Consider the following 23,138-nt stretch of genomic DNA (forward strand, 5'->3'; position numbering starts at 1 on the left):
TTATCACATGGTGCCTCACAGAGTGGATAATCCTTTGTTACCCTATTCCAGAGCTTATCTGTTAGGCCGTCTTCATTCTTCCATACACCCAACAGCTTTAGACGTAGAGTCGCCATTGTCGCTTCTTGTTGAAAGTGTATGTCGAGTGGTGTTAGCCCTAGAATAGTTTCAAGGGCCGAGGAAGGCGTGGTGCGCATGCATCCTGTTATGGCTGTGCAGGCGAGCCGCTGGAAATCTCCTATTATAATCTGCCAACATATAAATTAATATATTTTTTTCTTCTCTCAAAGAGTGCAAAGCGTGTTCGTCATCAGGAGATTTCTTTTTTTTTTCTTCCGGTTTGACATGATGCGTAGGTTAGCGCCAAAAGTCACAAATTAAAACTTATGAAACACCTAGTTAATATATATTAGGAATAATAAACAAATAAATGAGTTAAGAATAGAAACGGTCTAAATTTCAAAAAGTTATATAGTATATTATATATAATATAATTTAAACTGTGTTGAACAACGTTGGTTGATAATAAAGGTTACGACGAGGATTGTGATTTAATTAGTCTAGTTCATGTCATCAGCTTCATGTTTCGAGATTTTTGAGTGAAAGATTTTTCTTTTGATCGACTTTCAATTGTTTTTTTTTACTCAGCTAAGAAAAGAAAGATAGATCGGAACTAATGCGGCAGAAGCAACTCGCAATATCAATGTTGCGTTGGAGAGGGGACTGGTATGAACGCACCGTGCGATTTTGGTATAAACGATTTCGTGATTGAAACTTCGATTTGACGAACGAACCGCGCGGAAGTCCACACAGGTGAATTACAATGTGGAAACCGATTGGAACCAAATTACCCAGGAATTAGCGGCATGGTTTGACGTTACCTTACCATCAATATACACTTATTTGCTTCAAATCAATAAAATAATAAAAATAAAAAATGGTTGTCTCATGATTTGACTGATCTGCAGAAAGAAACGCGTGTTGAAACAAAAAAAAATGGTAACTGCTTTCTCTGATCTGGTCAAACAATAACGGCAGATGTCTACAGTGCCAAACTCCGAACAATGATTGCAAAACTAGCAGTGAAATAGCCCCGACTCATAAATAGATCTTTACCATTATTGCTCCATGATGAATCTTAAACATTATGTGGAAAACTGTTTTGATACTTTGATTATTTCTGAGTTTTCCTAACTTGTAATATACGTATTTTAATCATTGACAAGGTAAACAAAAGGTAGATAATATTTTTTTTTTAATCAAAAAAGGAAAGAATAAAGCAAATTTTATGAATATTAATTTGGTATTCGTTTTCGTAATGAAAATTAGATTCCAAATACTTAATTCCAAAAAACGAATCAAAAGTATTATCCGAGCTACTTAAAAACGGTTTCAATGCAGTATCTGATATCCTATATACCCCTCTCTTTATAATTATTTTCTGCAGATCTGTATACTTTTTCCAGTCATCTGGAGTAACATCTGAAATACAGTATTTTATTAACTGCTCTATTCTTGCGTTGTGCATTCCTTAATTTCAGGTAGGTATTTTTCTTTGAAATTCAATAGCATTGAGGTCACAGTGTACTCTGCTTCATATAAATCTACGGCTTCGGAAACAAATGGCGCTCTGAGAGAGAAGAAGCCGCGCAAAACCTCTCCCAGCATTATTTTTATTCATTACTATGACACTGGGTTTATTCAAATTAGGTATTAATTTTTCATGTAACGAATTCATGAAATTCCTTCTATTCATGTCATGAGTCATCATGGTAATCTGCCATTCTATTTCACTATTCATTTTCTAGCATCCCTATTCTGTGGTTTAAGTTGACACACATCCATAGTCGGACTATGGATTTGATTAAAAAATAGTAGTACTTTATCAATGGATCAAGCTCTATTATTATTTATGGTTACATTACTGAAAGATGGCGGGTGATGAAAGTGACAGGTTAGTAAATAATGAAAAGTTTATTTTTATTCAAAAATTATATTTAATAATTCGGTCTCTAGAATCTTTTTCTTATAAATTTGCTCACTAAAACATGGTATTGTTGATAGATGTTATTATAAATTTTCTAAAGGAATTATTATGATTTTAAACAAATTCTTGTTTTGCAGTAATCTTAAACCGTCTAGCGTTGCTATAATAAGAGAAGTATATGATAGTGAAAATGCCCACATTAAATTTGAATTGGAATTGGAAAGAGCACTTGAGGCTGGAGTCAGTGTTATCGTAATTGAGCCCGAACCATTAGGTGAAGAGACTGCAAGATGGATCTATGTGGGAAACCTCTTACATAAAGTGTCTGTTTACAGTGGAATATTAGGTATTACTGCAGGTACGTTCATTATTGAATAGGATAATAATATTACTATTTTATTGCTGCTAAAGTTTGTAGCCAGTGATGTAATAATAATTCCGTGTACATAATATTCTAACAGATATAATAGCCTTGTGTATAAATAATTATAAACAATGTTTTGTGATACCGAATAAATAAGTACATGCAATTATATTCATGTTAATTTTTTCCTGAAACAAAAGGTATAGTTGTTATATATATTACATTTTTGTTATGAAACTAGTCTTACAAACTCTTCAATTAATGTGAGCAGAGAACATATAACTATGAGTGCTGTGTGAATATAGTCTGGCCATAAATATATATGATATATTGAGCAACAAACAGTTCCTTGGTCACTTAGTAGTGAAGGCCAAACTTTCCTCTATAAAGCTTGGTGTACTCAGTAAGGTGAGACAATCCAAATTGAGTATCCAACGAAGAGTAATTTGAATCATTGACACTCAAGTAATCTCTTATTGGCTTGATTATTTAGTGTTGTTTTAGGATATGGGTTCTATCTGAATATATCATGGAGAATGCTCAGAGTTTTTTCGGATTGATACCAGCATTGGAATTCCATCACCTGACATAGCAAAATGAGACATTTGACTCGCATCATGTTGACATCTGGTATTATTGAGTGTTTGCTAGCAACTTCTTGCCTCACACAGCAGCAAATACTCCCAACTTAAAGGCGAGCACCTCATCTCTTGATCCTGGTGTTGTGAACGTCATTGGGCAGCTGCCTCACCAATTGCCATGATATGTAAAAATATTGTTATAAATTAAAAACATCTAATATTATGTTTATTTATTCAAATTGGAATGTGTCTTTGATCAATGCCTGCCATTTAAATTTTTTTTTCGAGGTTAATGAAATGAAGAAAACAGAATTGCAGCGATTGCCTTGCACAAATGTCCTTGTTAATTTTAAGGCACTTTTAATCATATGTTTGTACCTATTACTAATTGATTTACCAACACAAACTCTGTTGAAGACTGACCTAGTCTTGAACTAGAAATTATGGTCAGTTTTATAAGTTATGGCCTGCTCCAACAGTTGCTTAAGATCTCTAGAACAAGCAGTGTCTAAATTTCCCATGGAAATAGATTGTAAATCCATAGACCAGATAGACTTTACAAATATAATCCTATTTTTTAATCTTGCTGAGACTTCAATAAGTAAATACACAACACTTAAGTTTTATAAAGATTATATTGTCGTAAAAGAACAAATACAATTTTTTATTGTAACAGAACTAATGGCCAAACTAGGCATACACAACATCTCATTGTTTTAATGATCACTCCTAAAGCAAGTTATATCCACTCAATGAAGGGAAGTAATAAAAGTTGCTTTATAATATGTTTTAAACGACATTGGAAAAGGCTTGCTTGTTTATTGTTATGGTATGGAAAATAAAAATAAATTTGACTTATTACAGGAATTGGTTGGAGTTCTATAGCATGTACCCCATTTGGATTAGTTTCTGTACTTTGCGCTGGCTGCTATACACTATCATGGCAATGGGATCCTTGCTGTAAATACCAAGAAGAAAAAAACCACCGTCACCTGTCAACCCTGCCAATATTAAGCGACCTTACGTCCGCTTCACCTGTTGTACTTGTACGCACAGATAACAGACGAAAAATTGTTTTACATAGCACAATCTCTATTACTGCAGCTGCTATTTGTTTATGGAGATTATATAATATGTTTAAGTAAAATGATTATTAATTTGCTCAATTTAAGCTTTCTTAGTTGGATGACATTTGTAAGGTAAATGATTCCTTACAGCTATTTGTCTTAATTTAGTTATGTAATTGTACAATAATAAACTGTATAAATTTGTTTCTATTATTAATTCACTGTGTTGTATAGTTAGTTGCTTATAATATTGTACAAAAATACTTTGTTTATTGTAAAAATGTTAGTCTAAAGTGAATGAAGGTTTGTTCTTTAGTAGTGAAATAAGTATAATATGACTATTATCAGGTGGTCACAAGTATATAACAATAAAACAATGAAGTATGTGTGAAATTTTTTATTGTTTTGAAATAACATTAATTTAAAATAACAAAACCCTTACTGCACAGCCACATTATCTCTGGACCATGCTGGAAGGTAATGTCCCCTCCCATCACCCTCAATGTTACATTGATCTGTTTTGACTTTTGCTTTTAATTATTATGTAGTTTATGTTGTTCTGTGTCGCTATAATAGTACTGTCAGAAAGATAAATACTCTTTGTACTTAACCTAGATGCTCTCATTGGTTTTTCATCATTATAATAATAATAATTAGTATCATAACACAACACCTTTATGTCAATCAATAATACAGAAAAATTAAATCATATTTTTATGAATAAAAATATTAGGATGTTATTTAATTATGTTTGTTTTTCACCACCATAACAAAGCCTCAATGTGATGTCTTCACATTCGACAACATGTCCAGAGATAATGTAACTGGCTATGACATAAATGCATACTTTAACCATAGATATGGCAGCACAAAGCGATTCCCGTACAAATTTTTATACCATTACCCTATATTATCTACTAGAGGATGTACACATTAATATGTTGACAATTCTTCAATAATCTACCGACCCAGCATACTTATATGTTACTCAAAAATAACCCTTTTCCAAATTAAATCCATGAAATATGTACGAAAAACTTTATTAAAATTACATAATTGATGGGGTCAATTTTATATAATAGTATTTTTTAATACATATATATCTTAATCCAGCTAGACTACCTCTTTAGTTTATAAATCCAGGGGTGTGCAGTTTTTCTAACAAGGTAGGCACCATGGATCTACCTAGTAGCAGTTGAGCTTTGGAATAAGCAAAGATTGCTAACCACAGGTATTTAGTATATATAGCGTAAGGAAAAAGTTTATAAGTGGTTGTTCAATAGAAGTTTAGTAATAAAATAACGGAACCAAATTAAACTAAACTAGTGCTATATTTATTTAGGTTCATAATGAGGTAGGCACTGCCTAATTGCCTTTATGATATGCACAGTCCTGAATAAATCAGAAAATCAATTGTAGATTTAAAATACTTTTTATAATTTATACATACATTACATTTTGACAAGTAATTCATGGATATAATGCTGTACAAAAAGTACTACATTTGAGCTACCTAAAAAGCTGGTAACACCCCTATGATACCTTTGGTACTGCAAGAGTATATGAGATGTGGTGAACAATTCCCATCAGGTCGCCCATACAATTGTTTATTCTACCCATCCATAAAAAAAGAGCAATATAAGTTATTTTTAAAAGCTACCAATCATAACAATAAAATTTAATAGCTATAGAAATATTAAAAGGTTCTTAGCTAAGACATGTTCAGTGGTAATGGTTGTTCTGCAGACAGCCAGCCCTTCAAAGTTCAAATCACATTAATGTTATGTACTATTATTATATTACTAGCCTTTTAGAGTCAGAACATCTAGCAACATTGTACCTGTCAAACATCTGTCTTAGAACCTAGCCTCTTTTACAATACAGTCTTCAGATAACAAATTTCTAGTACTTTTGAGATATAGTCAAAAACTACACTTCAATATGTGAACAAAATGAATGATACTATAGTTATATATTTGGACAAAAGAACATATATACATTTTTTTTTTATATTGGCAAACTTTTACACAGAATATCTTATCCCAATCTAGGCATAGTATGTATTATAGGTACAAGATAACGATGTAATACATATACTTAAAACATCCATGACTCAGAAACAATCATCCATATTCATCATATAAATGTTTACGGGGAGTCGAACCCGATACCTGTAGCTCAGTAGGCAGGGTCACTAACCACTGGGCTACATGGGTTGTCATACATATCAAAATATACACCAAATTTGTTGAAAAACAATATATGAACTGATTTTAGAAATAATTATTGTCAGTTGTTTAAATGTTACTTTCACATACAACGGAGTTATATGCATCAACAGAATATTTTATATACAAATAGTCAAACAGCTCCATATAAACAATAATATATAATTATACAATGTTATCATTTTAATGTTAATTAAATTATTTGAGTTGATATTATAAAATGTTAGTATGTACTGAGTGATTGTCAGATTGATCGGAAATCTTTGTGAATGTCAATCTATCAAGGCCCAACAACTTATTTTATTCACTTTTACTTTATTATCTGAAAACTTGATTATGTGAGTGTGTTTCGAAGATTGAAGGTACAATTACCTTAAATATATATTCTCATACATCTTGTTCACATAAAGAAGTATATTAGAATTTACATCAAAAAGTATTCTAATGAATCAATTTTGAGAAAAATAAATGCTTTTTGCCTTTTAAATGCCTTTTTATGTGACTGTATATAATGAAAGGCATTAATTATCTACAGTTACATATACTCCTTTATCTAACCACATATCATAAGCCTTCATGATGCACTCAGGAGCCGCCTGTTATGACCAAAGAGGATGTATATATGATGAGACAAGACTGCCTAAGTAAATATTGAAATTTAGTTTAGTATGTGCAGTGATTTGACCATAAGTTTGAAGTAGTACTAATTACAGTATGACAATGGGAAAGTATAATCCGTTTGAAAGCGAAAAATTGTTTAAAACGAAGTGGTATTCGGCTATTTCCGTTTTTTACAAGACTATAGCAGTCATCTGTCAATCTATCAGTGACTGCATGTTTCATACAATCCAGTGAATCACTTTTTTTAGAGTTGTGGTAGGCTGGTTAAGACCACCATCAATTAAATGTTAATGCCGTTAATTAAAAGTTTCCTGGCAGCTGTCATAGTTCTTTGTAATTCAGATAACTACAGTCGCCTTAACTATCTATTCTAGTCTTCCTACTGTGACTTCTGTGGAAGACACACCACAGATTTGCCAGTATCTCGTTAAAGTAGACTAACAAACTTTGAGTATGTGTCTCCTAAGTTTAATAGTAATGATCGGTGTTAAGATTGCACAAAGTTTTTCTTTTCATATCAAATTTCTTTATTTTCAGAGATGTCTAAAAATAAAATAATATTATCGTCACAGATGTTTTGGTAGAAATTTGTTCTACCAAAACAGTCTTATTTTTATTGTGGTCATAATGTGCGGTTTTTGAACGCATTATAGAGGGTTTATGATATGTTAGTACCTATATAAAATATTGTATTTATGCAGCCTTAAAATATTATCACCTTCCTCAACCCTTATCCAGTAAGAGGAATATGGTAACTAACTGGACTTATTCAGAAACCTCTGTATTTAAACAGTTGGGTTTGCTCTTCGAGCCATCAACCAGAAATACAGAGATGGTATTGTGTGTCTCAAGAAAATCGCTAGTCTTGGTATGCACTGACTAACAATTAGTTCATTGTCCTTGTTGACAATCATGTCTATTATCTTCGTTGCTGTATATTCTGCTGTAAACCCTTGAGCTGTGCTTTTATCCATAACTGAAAATAAACAAAAAATAAACATTATTATTTTTGTCTCTTATTAAACAGACATATTGCAAGAAGAATAACGGAAATATCTATATTTATCTAGCCCAGTTAATAGATGGAAAAAATTTCATAAGACTATTGATAAATCCTTCTTTAATGATTATATTCTTAAACTATGGAACGAGTCGGTTTGGCCGGAGTCTACGGTCGTCAAGATCAAAGATCTCACGAGATCATCTAGCAAATTGGAGGTTTAAATTATGGAGAATCAAATTCGCCGCAGTCTACCGATCTCATGAGATCATTTAGCAAATCAGACGTTTAAACTATGGAACGAGTCGAATTTGCCGCAGTCTACGGTCTTCAAGGTCACCGATCTCATGAGTTCATTTAGCAAATGGGAGGTTTAAACTATGGAATGAGTCGGATTCGCCGCAGTCTACGGTCTTCAAGGTCACCGATCTCATGAGTTCATTTAGCGAATGGGAGGTTTAAGCTATGGAATGAGTCGGATAGGCCGCATTCGACTGTCTTCAAGGTCACCGATCTCATGATATCTCATTTAGCCAATCGGAGGTTTAACTATGGAACGAGTCGTATTCGCCGCAGTATACGGTCTTCAAGATCACCGATCTCATGAGATCATTTAGAAAATCGAAGGTTTAAACTATGGAGAATTAAATTCGCCGCAGTCTACCGATCTCATGAGATCATTTACCAAATCGGAAGTTTAAACTATGGAATGAGTCGGATTCGCCGCAGTCTACGGTCTTCAAGGTCACCGATCTCATGAGATCGTTCTGCCAATAGGAGGTTTAATCTATGGAACGAGTCGGATTCGCGGCTGTTTACAGTCTCCAAGGTCACCGAAAGTAAAAAGAATTTGATATTAAATGCACAAATGATTAATATGCTCTAATAATAATTTGTTTATAAATTAATATTATTTAATTTAACACAACCTTACCCCCATGGTTGTCACCGCTGCCAGTGAGAGCATTAAGAGAAACTGCTGTTTGCACAAAGCCTGGGCTCACTACAGAGACACTAATATTATGTTGGTACATTTCTGCGCGAAGTGCATCACCGAAGGCCTGCATAGCATGTTTTGAAGCTCCATATGCAGATCGATCCGGTATCGAAATAAGCCCTTGTACAGAACTCACAAATACTATTTGTCCGCTTTTCCTCTCAACCATTTTTGGCAGTACAGCTGGAATAAATTTGCAAAGCCATTTGAAGTAAGTAATTGTTATAAAATTTGTATGAAAAGATAATTCTGCTAAATTAATAAAAATATATGAGACCGCCAACAATAAATTAAATAATTATAAAGACGGTAATGGTGTTAATAGCGTACTACATCATTCATACTCTTCGAAGTATCACTAAATGTGATTCACACACACACAGTTCAAAGTGGTAATAACTTTAAAAATGTAGGTTATCAATCTTTTTATTAAAATAAGGGGTGAGACTTACTAACGTCCTACTGGACGTTCAGTGGGTGGTAATTGATACGCCCTGCCCATTGCCGCTAAGGATTCTTGAAAAATCCGAAAATTTTGAGCGGCACTACAAATGCGCTCGTCACCTTGGGACATAAGATGTTAAGTCTCATTTGCACAGTAATTTCACTGGCTACGGCGCACATCAGACCGAAACAATAATGTTTACACATTACTGCTTCACGGCAGAAATAGGCGCCGTATGTTACCCATAATCTAGCTGGCATCCTGTGCAAAGTAGCCTCCCACTAGTAATCAATCAATATAGAGTGGTAATTTATCAAATTTTTTACTACTATATCTAGTGTTTATTACCATGTCTGGTTTTTATGGACCAATTTGATAATTATTTCTTCATTTGAAAGGGTATACTATCAGATTGGTTCCATTGATGGAATAATCAGATTTGATGGTGGTATTTAGGGAGGAAATCAAAAGCCAAAAATTTGTAATTAATCTGTGTAACATTTGCAACAAAAAAGATCGTGATTTAATTGTGCGTTATTTTAGGAAATCTAGCTGCCCCGACAGACGTTGTTCTGTAGATAATAAAAAAAATACTGTTTTGTAGGAATTTGCAAATAATATTTCAAAACATCAAGAATTATTTCGTAAAAAATGCTCCCTGTTGTTATAATGAAATTGTTTCACAGCAGAACTGTCAAACCGCGCGTCAAAAATACTCTCACAGAAAATATGTCCAAACAAAACAAATATTGGAAATAAAAATAATTATGGGTCCCAAATCGAAATAAAAACTATCCTATGTGACTATAGTGGCTTTGGATGTAACATTCACTTCGAGTATAGAGACTGTTTTAATGAATCATAACAAAATTTAAGATACCAAGATAATAATCATCATCAGCCGGAAGACGTCCACTGCTGGACAAAGGTCTCCCCCAAAGATCGCCATGACGATCGGTCTTGCGCTGCCCTCATCCAACCTATTCCGGCGACCTTGACTAAATGGTCGGTCCATCTTGTGGAGGCTTACCAACACTGCGTCTTCCGGTACTTGGTCGCCATTCAAGGACTTTACTGCCCCAACGGCCATGTGTCCACTGCCACTTCAGTTTCGCAATCATTTGCGCTGTGTCGGTGATTTTGGTTCTCCTACGGATCTCATTTCTGATTCGATCTCGTAGGGAAACTCCGAGCATAGCCCTCTCCATTGCCCTCTGAGCAACCATGAGCTTTCTGATAAGGCCCATAGTTAGCGACCACATCTGCATACCGTAAGTCACCAATGGAAACACACACTGGTTAAAAACCAAAGATAATAATGCCATGCTAATATTGTGACCTGACGCTGTTGCCATAATTATTAAAAGGTTTTTTATCTTTTGTTTACATCCCCACAGATATCGGGTCAGTGGTTGAACTTTACCTTTTGTTTATCTAATTTTTAGATATGCTCAGTAGGAAGGTAAGCATTGTACATTTTATAGTTAATTTTAACAGTGAATAACCGTATAAAATAAATGTACAAAAACTGTGTATCAGTATCTCTTTACCTCTGCCTATAAAAACTTCAAGATATAACTATGATATTACAATGTTATACCCGAAATCCACTGTACAATAATATTTATTATAATATAGTATTTAATGTCCCTGATATTAGTATAGCCTGTATAGCCGAGTGGTTAGCGATCCTACCTACTAAGCTAGAGGTCCCGGGTTCGAATCCCGGTAGGTGCAAGCATTTATATGATGAATATGGATGTTTGTTTCCGAGTCATGGATGTTTAAATGTATTTATGTATGTTTATGTAAGTATATTGTATTAAATATATCAGTCTTGTAACCCATAACACAGGCTATATATGCTTAACTTGGAGCAAGATAATTTGTGTAAAAAGTGTGTCAATATTATTATTATTAGTACTTTGAACTTATCTGTTGATAAACAGAAATATCATTAATTAATAGAAGACTATGTTTGGGCTTAATTGAATTCTATGTAGCTTTATGCATTAATTATTTTTCTTTATATAGTAATGGTTATGATCTATATTATAGGTTTACAAATGGGAGGCTCCTTTGCACAGGATGCCGGCTAGGTTATGGGTACCACAAGCGCACCTATTCCTGTGTGAAGCAATAATGTGTTTCGGAAGTTAAGAACGCCATAGCTAGTGAAATTTGTGGGAAAATAGAAAAATAATAATACTTCATTTCATTTTCTTTTACACTCACTGCAAATAACTTAAATTACTAAATGTACAATATTTATTACATAAGACCCCGAAACTAGTTAAAACTATCTTCGGGGTCAGAATATGAAGCTTAACATCTTGTGTCTCAAGGTGACGAGCGCGATTGTAGTGTTATTCAGAATTTTTGGGTGTTTCAAGAGATGTAAAGTATGAGAGTGATATTGAAAGAAGAGTAAATGCAGGAAACATGGTTAATGGAGCTTTGCACTCCTTTATGAACAGTCAGAAGGTATCTAATAAGGCTCGTTTGGCTGTGCATGAAGGAGTGTTGGTTCCAACACTCATGTACGGAAGTGAAAGTTGGGTATGGCAGAAGAAACATGAAAGCAGAATAAATGCAGTTGAGATGAGAGCGTTGAGAAGTATGATAGGAGTTAAACTGAGTGAGAGGATAAAAAATAGTGAGATAAGGAAACGTTGTGGTCTGAAAGAAGATGTTGTGACAAAAATTGAGAAAGGTATGCGGAGATGGTTTGGACATGTCGAGAGAATGAATGAAGAACGATTGACGAAGAAAGTGTATAAGGCCAGTGTGAATGAAAGTGTTGGAAGGGGTAGACCTAGGCGGACGTTTCAAGATCAAATCAGGGACGTCTTGAAAAAAGGCCAGGTGAAGAGTACCCTAAACCGGAGAGCATGTATGAAAGGAATAATGAGAGTGGACGAAGCGAAAGAAGTATGTAAGGATCGTAGCAAGTGGAAAGAAGTGGTCTCTGCCTACCCCTACGGGAAAGAGGCGTGATTTTATGTATGTATGTAGGTATGTATTCAAGAGTCCTGAGCGGCACTACATTGTAATGGGCAGGGCGTACCAATAACCATCAGCTGAATGTCCTGCTCATCACGTCCCTTACTACCAAGAAAAAAAAGATAACCTGATAGCACTTCTTTTGTGTGGACTTTACAATTTTTAATACCTAATCAATTGCCATATAAGTTACTTAAACTTAACATTGTAATATATAAGGCTTTTTACAAAAATATTACCAACTTCAACATGTCTTAGATATCTTATATCTTTAAGCGAGCTATTCTTGTATATAAATATATATATATATAATCTGAATCTCGGAAACGGCTCCAACGATTTTAAGTTTTATCCGTGTTTTAATGAGAAACTGCTATCGCCACCATATACAATACTATAATAGTTCAGATGGGACATTGGGTGATCCGGAATCCAGATGTGCTATTAGTTTTTTTTTGTAACTTCATAAAAATCCGAGCAAGGCTCGGTCGTCCAGATATTACTATATAATTAAAACAAGGTAAGTAAAAATTTAAAAATAAATTTTATCAACAACATTTTGAAATTGGTGGTTTTTACTACCAGTCTTATATTACTACCAGTTTCATATTAGCATATGATTATGTATAAGTATTGAAGATTGTAATGTTTATGTTTAATGTTTGCAAATTTATTTTATCTGTTTAGTTAAGTACCTATATTAAAATTTATGTTAATATAGTTGTAAAAAAAATTATTGTTATTACTCCAATAGACTACTATTTAGGTGCAAGACCCAGTTGGTAAGTATTGGAAGCAAACCAGATGTTTAGATTCCTCTCAGAATAAAAAAAGTATGTGTGTACTTATGTATGTGCGCAAGAAGTTATACTTCTTTGGCTTAACGAAGCAAAAATCATTAAAATTATTTATTCCTCATGCTATTCTACGGTTTTAGAAAGAACAAATTTGTAATCTTGCAAAGTTGGCTTTAACAATTAATTATTAAATAATGTATGCGGCTGTATGGGCTTGAACCCTTTGCAACCAAAAAAATTTACGAATTACGCAAACATCAGCAAATTTTAGGAACAAACTTCAAACTGTTACTTTTGTGTTACAACTTACAGTGATGAGCGCGCATCATTAAATTTTACTCTCATCATTTTTTCATAACGCGCCTAAACAACTATAACTTCAAAAATAAACAACCAGAATGTATCTAGGTTTCAAATTGAGGATAATCAAACCTTTTGAAAGACCCACAGATCCAAAATAATTAATTCTCATAATTTTCTCATACACATCCATTTTAGTATGCAATATTGACCCACGGTGTGACACACCACCATTATTTACAAGTATGTCTACCTGTCCACATAAATTGTGAACTCTTTCAACAAAGGCATCCAGTTCATTTAAATTAGACAAATCCAATTCTACAACCACAGGCTCTACAGTAGGACCATTCTGAAAACAAATTTAAAAATGTTTTAATTTTAATTTAAAACAAATAAAATTTTAAAACAAAATTTATGAACGATGCGGGACTCGAACCCGCAACCTCTCGTTCAGTGCGAGCGCTATTACCACTTAGCTAACAGTTCGAGTGACATATGGTTGATAAATCTTATATGCCTTGTTTTTTGTTTTCAACTATGTGTGAAACTAACTAAAGAGTAAAAAAATATTTAGACCTGAAAGAGCGATGTCTAAGCCAATTTCTTAATATATATGCAAATATTAGGGTTCAACAGGTTATCAACTGTAAAGTAGATCCTGTAGATGAAGACACAACCTGAGAGACTAACAAGACATACTAGATTTATCAATGATACATCACTCGAGCGGTTGGCTCAGTGGAGGAACGCGACAGTTCCCTCATTGTTCATAAATTTTGTTTTAAAATTTTATTTGTGTAATTGTAATAACTGTCACTTTTAATATTTAACTTGAGCAGCACTTTTTTGGGGTATCAACTAATAATATTCAAGCTGTCATCTGTAATTATTAGAGTTTGCATATTATTATGTGATAAAAATTCATTGCCCGGTAGGAATATAGAATAAATATCTTTGCCACTTTGCTATGCTGTTGCATGAATGTATTTGAAGCACCACAATACTTTTGATATGACTATATTATATTTTGTACTGTCAATTGTAAAGGAAAAAAAACTAGATATGTTTAAAACAACAACTTCAAAAACTGAAACATATCAAATAACTAAAAATTTAATATACTACACCTCTTATGGAAACCCTTACCTTAGACAAAAAATTTCATAAAAACTGTTCATAAAATGAAAACTACTGGGCCAAACTATATAAAATTTTTATGGGACCAAATGGCATCTATTCCACTTCGAACTAAATATGAATTACGTAAATCGGATCATAAGTCTCACAGTAATCGGTGTACATACATAAGAAAAATACCTATGTAATTGATAACCTCCTCCTTTTTGAAGTTGGTTAATAAATAAGCTGTTTGTAATACAACATTCTTGGATGAATGTTGATGTCCACTAATTCATCAAAGGAAAGATGTCATAAATTAGTAATAAGTCTATAATTAAAGACACAAGTCTGTTAACCTCCCGAAATCAGCAGTGACCCAGGGCACTAGATTTTTCAGATACACCAAAACCGAGAGTTCCATATGGCATACTATTCCCACACCAAATCCTGAGCCTTATTTTGTTTATAAGATGGTTTATTTGCATTGTCTTATAGCTTGTTTCAATAGCTTTCAGATACATTCACTCAAATCATCCTAATTATAAGCAATCTTTTAATACACATTGACAGAACACTGCATGAGTGAGAAAATCACATCAGTTTCCCTGAACAGAAAAGTTAATAAGTAGGACTCTATATTATAGCCTCATGTTATGGTATTGTCACTCCCTATGGTAAATAAATATATTCCTATTTCTATGGCAAAGCTACTTCATATATATCAAGATACATTCATAATTTCATCTAAATTGGTTAGGCTAGGAAGGTATTTATGTTTGTTCTGACGATATAAATATTATATAGCAATTATTGTAAACTATACTATATTGTAAAGATTTTTAGAGTGTTTTTACTTTGTGTTCAATGCTATTTTAATTTTTTAATTAATTATCTCGATTGTCTTAATCTTGAATAAAGTAATATCTGTATTTTATTATGTTCACCTCTTATATTATAATTTAATAAATACAGTCATAATAAGAATAATGGAAGGGCCACTGAGGTCTGCTAAAAAAAACATAGTAACTTGTTCAAACTTTATTTAATTTACATACCAAACTTATGGATAATGCAGGAATAAAACCTAGGTAGTACACCTTAGTAGGTGTATACTTTAACAGCTTTGTCAATCATCAGAATGTGCATTATCCATAAACATTAGTATTTGTTCAACTACTCTATTAATTATGCTTACCACATTTTTTGCCAGTAGGTCTTGTTTAACTCTCTCCAATTCCGATAATCTTCTGGAAGCCAAAACAACTTTAGAGCCATTTTCGTAAAAAACATGGGCAAGTGCTTCTCCAATACCAGAACTGGCCCCAGTTATTACAACAACCTAACATGAAACAAAAAATTTATTTTATAAATTTTAAACTTCTTATAATAATTTTAAAATAAAAAAAAAATTAAAATTTTAACTTCTTTCAAAATTAAATATATGCATAGCACTTATTCATAATTTTATTTTTACCTTTCCCTTAAGGGCATCTCTTCTTTTTCTTTCCACAAATGTATTAAATAGCTTGAACATCGTGAAGCCCGAAACTAAGGATAAGCCGACATACTTTACGTACAAGGATAACGACATTTGTGACTGCATTGTGAATGGCAACGTTGAACTATAAAAAATAATTATGTATGCAGACTCGGTGCAGACCACTCGAGTCCCTGCTATCTCTTTATTGTATTCTGTGTATCTTAATTTTTTTCTCTCAATGCGGCAACAATTTTATTTTGAAGATTTCGTAGATCCGATATAAATTATTTTTATGGTATGTAATTTAATGTTTAAATATATATAAATTAAAATATAAAATACCGCAATCGGTGTACCGTAAACGACCTGCAAGTTGCGACAGTCAGCCAGTCACTGTCATTTGTCACTTAATCAGACTCTGTCGTTGGTGAATCCTGATTCCTGTCTCCAGAACATCTCTCATGTATAATGGGTCCGCGAGACGATCAAGTGCACTTGACAACGTGCCTACGTTGTCTACGTGCTTGAAGTGAATATTGATCGTTTACAGCGTTGACTTGACAAGTCCCGTTAAGTACGGATTGGACCATACTTGACAAAAAATTTGATTGACGGCACTTGAACCACCTTGCGCTTGATGCGACTTGACTAGTTTTATTCATGTGCGGCCGGAACATCGAAGATGGCGGACGACGAACCGGACCGAGACGTGGCTTTGGCGGCAAGTGCCGATCTAATTACCGAGCGTGATTTTGTCTTCTTATTAATATCTCTCTACAGAGATTATCCTGCTTTGTGGAAAATCAAAAGTAAGGAGTATGCGGATAAAAACAAAAGGTCGCTTGCTTTATCAAGCATAGTCAAAGCACTTCGAGTATATAAACCTGCCTACACCGAAGATTTATTGAAGAAAAAAATTAATGCTTTAAGAACCAACTTTAACAAAGAAAGAAAAAAGATTGAACAAGCACAACGGTCTGGCGCGTCTCCCGATGATGTACCAAAACCGACACTCTTCTATTACAATGATCTGTTATTTCTGTCAGACCAAAATTTAAACAGTGAGGTAAAACATTTTTTATTTACAATACAAAGATAGGTACATTTTATACTCAATACTCAATAACTTTATTGCATTCCATATCGTATACAAGGCTGGTGGGTAAAATAAAATAGAAACAATCATGGACCCTGTCGGGCACAGCAAGTTAGTTTTATAGAGGAGAGGATGAAGAGCGCTTTTTTAAAAATATAATAGGTATACTAAAGTAGAGGAAGATCTGACATTTAAGTAGGTATTATTTATGTGTAGATTTATATTCATTTTATTTGTTAATATTTATTTATCATTTATAGTTATATTCTAGATAATTTATTAATTGTTATTATTTATTTTATTATTTATTTTATATATATATATATCTGTAATATTAATTAACTAAATTATATGTAATTAAAAATATTGCACGGTAAGTAAGATAAATAAATATATTTAAGATTTATCTCTATTACCCCAGTTAGAATTTATCTTTAATGTATTGTGTAGTAGCTTTTATCTAAGAGAAATTGTTTTAATTTATTGGTAAATATATTTTACATTTAACTATGTTTTTAAATAACTAAATTAGGCAATTATTTTGCCAAGGGACTGTTGCCATTAAAGTACTCGCAAAAGTCATCTCTCACACTTTTTGCCTCATTTGCCGAGTTTCCTCGTACTCGCTCTATATTTAACAATTGGCGTCCTTGTCTCCACGCACCTCTTGTGACTGTGGTATTTGGTTCTTCTATGTCAAAATCTCCTGGTTGAATATATTTGTTTTTATTTTTTTCACACAAATAGTTGTGTAAGTGACAGGCAGCCAAAACAACTTTTCGCGTTTTATCGGGTTGCAGTCCAATGTCTTTTTTAAATATTTTGAATCGCCAAGACAGGATGTCAAAAGCATTTTCAACCACTCTCCTGGCTCTTGACAATCTATAGTTGAAAATCCGTCTTTCGTCTGTCAAGACGGCTTTGTTGTATGGCTTCATGAAGTTTGGAGTCAGTTGGAAAGCTTCGTCACCTACCAGTACAAACGGAAACTTTTTATCGCTTTCTAGTAACTCACATGGCTCTGGAATATTAAGTTTGTTTTCACTTTCAGAAAACAATTGCCAAAACTTTGTATTTTTCAAAGTTCCACCATCTGACATCCGCCCATTTGCACCAACATCAACCATCATAAATTGATAATTGGCGTTTACAATAGCCATAAGAACAATACTAAATGTCTTTTTATAGTTAAAATAGTAAGATACAGAATTTGAAGGTTTTTCTATTTCGATGTGCTTGCCATCAACAACACCTATACAGTTAGGAAAGTTCCATCGTCTCTCGAACTCTTTGGCTACTTTTTTCCAGTCCTCGGTCGTTCTCGGTACCTGTGAATAGGACAAACATTGGTTTATTTTTTACAGGCTTCCCGGTTATCCAATTATCAAAAAGAGATGCCAAAACCAAAGAAAAGCAAAAACACATCATAGCAAGACCTGATAGATCTAGATCTATCATTTCAAAAAACGATGAATTTTGTTCGAAGCCGAAATGGGATCACTGTCAAGAAACGGAATTCACATCTTGCCTGCTAGCTCACCCACATACACATATTCATACCAGTCACCCGCATCACATCAGTCACCATCACCGGTGCCATCACCAAATAAATACCACTCAACTACGACATACCAGTCACCATCACCAAGTGGGCACCACTCAACTTTGACACACCAGTCACCCGCACCACATCAGTCACCATCACCTGTGCCATCACTAAATTTACACCACTCAATTATGACATACCAATCACCATCACCAAGTGGGCACCACTCAACTTTGACACACCAGTCACCCGCACCACATCAGTCACCATCACTTGTGCCATCACCAAATGCACTCCACTCAACTACGACATACCAGTCACCAGCACCACATCAGTCACCATCACCTGTGCCATCACCAAATTTACACCACTCAACTATGACATACCAGTCACCATCACCAAGTGGGCACCACTCAACTTTGACATACCAATCACCCGCACCACATCAGTCACACTCACAAGTCGGCAAGACACCGGTGCATGGTACTGCTAAATCACTCATAATTGTGCCATCTCAACCTATGCAAGCGCCAAGTCTATCTCATGAACAGCCCGTACTTCATATACCAGAACCAACTACTGAAGAAGAAGAATCACAGACTTTGGCTAAGTTCTTACAACAATTCTATTCTTTTTAGTAACTTCTATAGACCAAACTGAGAACTTTTTGGGTATGAATCGGTTGCACAACCGAGCCATACAAGATAAAATAAAAAAAAAACAATAAAAAGTTTTCTGTTTTGTCTGTCTCATATTTCACCATCACATTAAGTAATTAATTTTTGTTAAGATTATTTTGGTTAAGATAAATGAAAATAAATCAATATCATAATAGGTACATACCCGAATATTTTCTTTTAACTTTTGAATTATAGCCTCACACGCCTCCTGTATTATTAAATCCAAGGTACGAGGAGCGACAGCACACGTAAACTTTAAATCTTCCAAGTCCATACCAGTGACCAAGTACCTTAGAGTTATAGAGAGCCTTTGGCTGGCAGGAATAGCTTGTCGCGTATTGGTATCTTGCTTTTCAATATTGGGTCGAATCAACTCCAACAATGTTTCAAAAGAATCCTTGCACATTCGTAGAAAATTTTTATAATCGTCGGGCTCAGTTGCTTGAAGAGTTCTTTGCAAATGTTCATGCGTGAATCGATATCTCATTTTATACCATTCCTTACACCATAGCCTCTTTCTTTTCTCTTTTTCTGTGATAGATACCGCTAAAGTAATAGCAAGGAATGACTTGTCTGCGTTGGAAACCATTATTAATTTTTGCGACGACCATTTTCCTGAGCGCAGGGCGGTGAACGACTGCGGCATGTGGACTTGACGGCACCTTTAAGTCGCGTCAAGTGAAATCGTCAAGCACGTAGACTTGTCAAGTGTACTTGATCGTCTCGCGGACCCATAATGTCTGATTCATAGTACTTACATCCTCTTTGCATACTATGGATAACGTATAATCAGTCTACGTTGGATAAGATATAAAAGAAAAAAAAGCGCGGGAAACGTTGAATCGATTGGTCGTTTTTTCTTTCGCTGAAATTTAATTTTTGATTTTATCAGATTTATTATAGTTTATTAGTGTTAATATAATAGTTTAGTGTTTAGCTAGAGTCCAGGTAAGTTTTTATGTATAATATCATAATATGAACAAGCCGCCTGACTTGACCGCCCCGGGGGCTGAGATAGTTCCCCCGGCGGCTAATTTTATTACTGTGTCGACAACTAATGAGGCGGAAATGGACACGGATAGTTCTGTTTCCAAGCGTACAAGTTGCAAAAAATCTCATTTACATAAAATTTGCAAAACCTGTAATATGAAAAAGAGGAAGCACGCTCAGGCGGTGAGTGGTAAGACTGGATGTCGTTGTGGAAGCAGTGAAATTAGTGATACTTCAAAAGAAGTTACTAATAAACCTTTATAAACATCTAATATCACTAGTGAAAATAATCCAATAATTCCAACAATACCCTCTATTGGTTCAGATCCCAAAACTTACACTTCTATTGGAAGGATAAAGTACAACGAAAATGACATAGCTCCATTTATTGTGCACGTACAAAGAGAAATAAATTCACCAAATGACAGTACCACTCTACACCCTGTTTCATTTGGCAGGTTCCTTAAAAAAAAAATATTCGCAATATTATTAATGGTTCATTGAATAAAATAGGTAGGAACAGAATGTCTTTATCTTTCTCAAGTTTTACTGATGCTAACACCTTCATTGATAATTCCAACTTAGAAAAGATGAACTTGAAAGCATTTATTCCATCATTCCAAATAATGTGCATGGGCTTTGTACGAGGAGTGCCCTCGGACTGGTCAATTGAGGATGTTATTGAAAAGGTGTCAGTGCCTAGTGGTTGTGGTAAGGTTCTCAAGGTTAAACGAATAAATTATAAGACTATAGTGGAGGGTTCTCCTGTCTGGAAACCTACTCAAAATGTTGTTCTGACATTCGATCGCCAGGTCCTGCCGGAACGTATATTCGTTTGTTTTAATTCCTTACCAGTAGAGCTATAAATATACCCAACTATACAATGTTTCAATTGTTGTCGATTTGGACATACGAAATTGCAATGCCGATCAAAATGTAAATGTTACAAATGCGGTTCTGAATATACTGGTGACTCTTGTAATGTAAATGAGGAGAATGTTACTTGTTGCTATTGCTCAGGTAATCATTTTGCTATTAGTAGATCTTGTCCAGAGTATGACCGTCAAAAACAAATTAAAATTTCTATGGCACAAAAATGCATCTTTTTTTTTCTTCTTTCTCTTTCTTCGCCAAGTTTAGCTTCATGTATGACATGGCATACGTTATCAAGCTCACATGGAAGTGATCATTTCCGACTAATGATTCGCGTTACTTACAGAATTCTTACGTTTGAGATATAAACTCAAAAATGAAAAATTATGGGATAAATTTAAAAGAGCCGTAGACCTTTATATTTCGAATTTACCCAATTTATCGCATGGAGTTAATAATTGTAGCAATGCATTTACAAGTGCACTACTACAAACTGCAGATGAAACATTCCCTTTGAAAAAGTCACCTAGTCCCCATCACCTTCTCCACCTTGGTGGGATAAAGAATGTACTGAAATAGTTAAATTAAGAAAAGAGGCTGGGAAACGGTACAATAGAGACATGTCAGACGAGAACTTTAGCGCCGTATCTGATGCTATATCAAGAGCACGCAAACTACTAAAAGAAAAAAAATGCAGGAATAGGAAAACTTTTGCCTATCCATTTCTCCTCATGTTAATCCATCTATTGCCTGGCAAAATATAAGACGATTTAGAAATGGTATCAGTGATAATCGTATTATATAATTAGCCCCAAATTTAAGCGAAACATTTCTGGATCGTCTAGCTCCCCCTTCAGTTCCGGAACACAACCTTTTTTGTAGTAATATTCCTTCGTACACCTTCCAAAACCAATGTATCATTAATTCTACCTTCACTATGCAAGAACTACAAAGTGCTTTAACTTCGATCAAAGACTCTGCCCCAGGTGAAGACGGTATTCCATATTCTTTTTTAGCAAACCTTAGTCAAGCTTCTCTTCAGTATTACTTGGATTTAATTAATAAAATAATTCTATCGAGCAATGTTCCGCCTTCTTGGAAATCGCAAATTATTATTCCCATTCTTAAACCAGACAAGTCACCGAGTCTAGCATCATCATATCGCCCAATAGCATTATCACCTGTAATCGCAAAAGTTGCTGAGAATTTGGTAAAAAATCGTCTTTAATGGTTCATTGAAAATCGTGGAATACTATCCGAATCACAGTTTGGATTCAGGAAAGGTTGAGCAGGAGCACTTTGGATAGTGTGGGTACTTTAACGACTGATATACGATTGGCTTTTACACGTAATGAATCAGCTATTGCAGTATTTTTAGACTTGCAATCAGCTTATGATAATGTCAATCTGCATATTCTTCAATATAAAATGAATAAATTTTAACCTGTATATTCATGACTTGGAATCTTCACTTCCGAACACTATTAACATGCTTCAATATGCTGATGATTTAGTAATATATGCCATGGGTAACACATTTAGTTCATTATGTAGCCGAATATCAAATTCCATAGATTGTCATGTCAAGTTTTTGGGAGTCGTTTTAGATTCAAAACTGACAGGAATGGATCATTGAGAATACGTGGTTACTAAATGTGAAAAGCTTCTCAATTTAATGAGATGCCTCTCTGGTGTTTGGTGGGGTGCACATCCGTTTTCCCTGAAGCTACTTTACAATGCTACGGAGTATCCTTGATTACGGAACCTTCTTGTTAGAGCCCTGTAATTTAGCAGGTCTAAGAAACCTAGATTCTATCCAATCAAAAGCTATGAGAATAATAACTGGAGCCATGAAATCTAGTCCTTTGAATGCATTACAAGTAGAGTGTAACGAACCCCCGCTTTATTTAAGGCGCCAGTTTTTGTCTGATCGTCTATTTTTTCGTGTTTTGAAATTTTCA

General features: G+C 34.2%; 3 protein-coding genes across 3 annotated transcripts; 1 reads left to right on the forward strand and 2 right to left on the reverse strand.

Moving 5' to 3' along the window:
- Positions 1-1,808: 1,808 nt before the first annotated feature.
- Positions 1,809-4,385, forward strand: LOC126965123 (transmembrane protein 11 homolog, mitochondrial). The gene is made up of 3 exons (XM_050808589.1): positions 1,809-1,954; positions 2,125-2,345; positions 3,797-4,385. The coding sequence occupies exons 1-3, from the start codon at positions 1,932-1,934 to the stop codon at positions 4,075-4,077; spliced, it is 525 nt and encodes a 174-aa protein (XP_050664546.1). The 5' UTR covers positions 1,809-1,931; the 3' UTR covers positions 4,078-4,385.
- On the reverse strand, positions 4,382-16,392 carry LOC126965078 (dehydrogenase/reductase SDR family protein 7-like). Its single transcript, XM_050808531.1, has 5 exons — positions 15,987-16,392; positions 15,708-15,851; positions 13,523-13,742; positions 8,783-9,028; positions 4,382-7,824 (listed from the first exon to the last, which is right to left on the reverse strand). Exons 1-5 carry the CDS (start codon positions 16,113-16,115, stop codon positions 7,634-7,636), a joined length of 930 nt encoding a protein of 309 aa, XP_050664488.1. The 5' UTR covers positions 16,116-16,392; the 3' UTR covers positions 4,382-7,633.
- Positions 16,393-17,534: 1,142 nt separating this feature from the next.
- On the reverse strand, positions 17,535-19,841 carry LOC126965061 (putative nuclease HARBI1). Its single transcript, XM_050808508.1, has 2 exons — positions 19,478-19,841; positions 17,535-18,416 (listed from the first exon to the last, which is right to left on the reverse strand). Exons 1-2 carry the CDS (start codon positions 19,799-19,801, stop codon positions 17,625-17,627), a joined length of 1,116 nt encoding a protein of 371 aa, XP_050664465.1. The 5' UTR covers positions 19,802-19,841; the 3' UTR covers positions 17,535-17,624.
- Positions 19,842-23,138: the final 3,297 nt, after the last annotated feature.

The sequence above is a fragment of the Leptidea sinapis genome, chromosome 6 (assembly GCF_905404315.1).
Source record: "Leptidea sinapis chromosome 6, ilLepSina1.1, whole genome shotgun sequence".
Taxonomy (NCBI): domain Eukaryota; kingdom Metazoa; phylum Arthropoda; class Insecta; order Lepidoptera; family Pieridae; genus Leptidea; species Leptidea sinapis.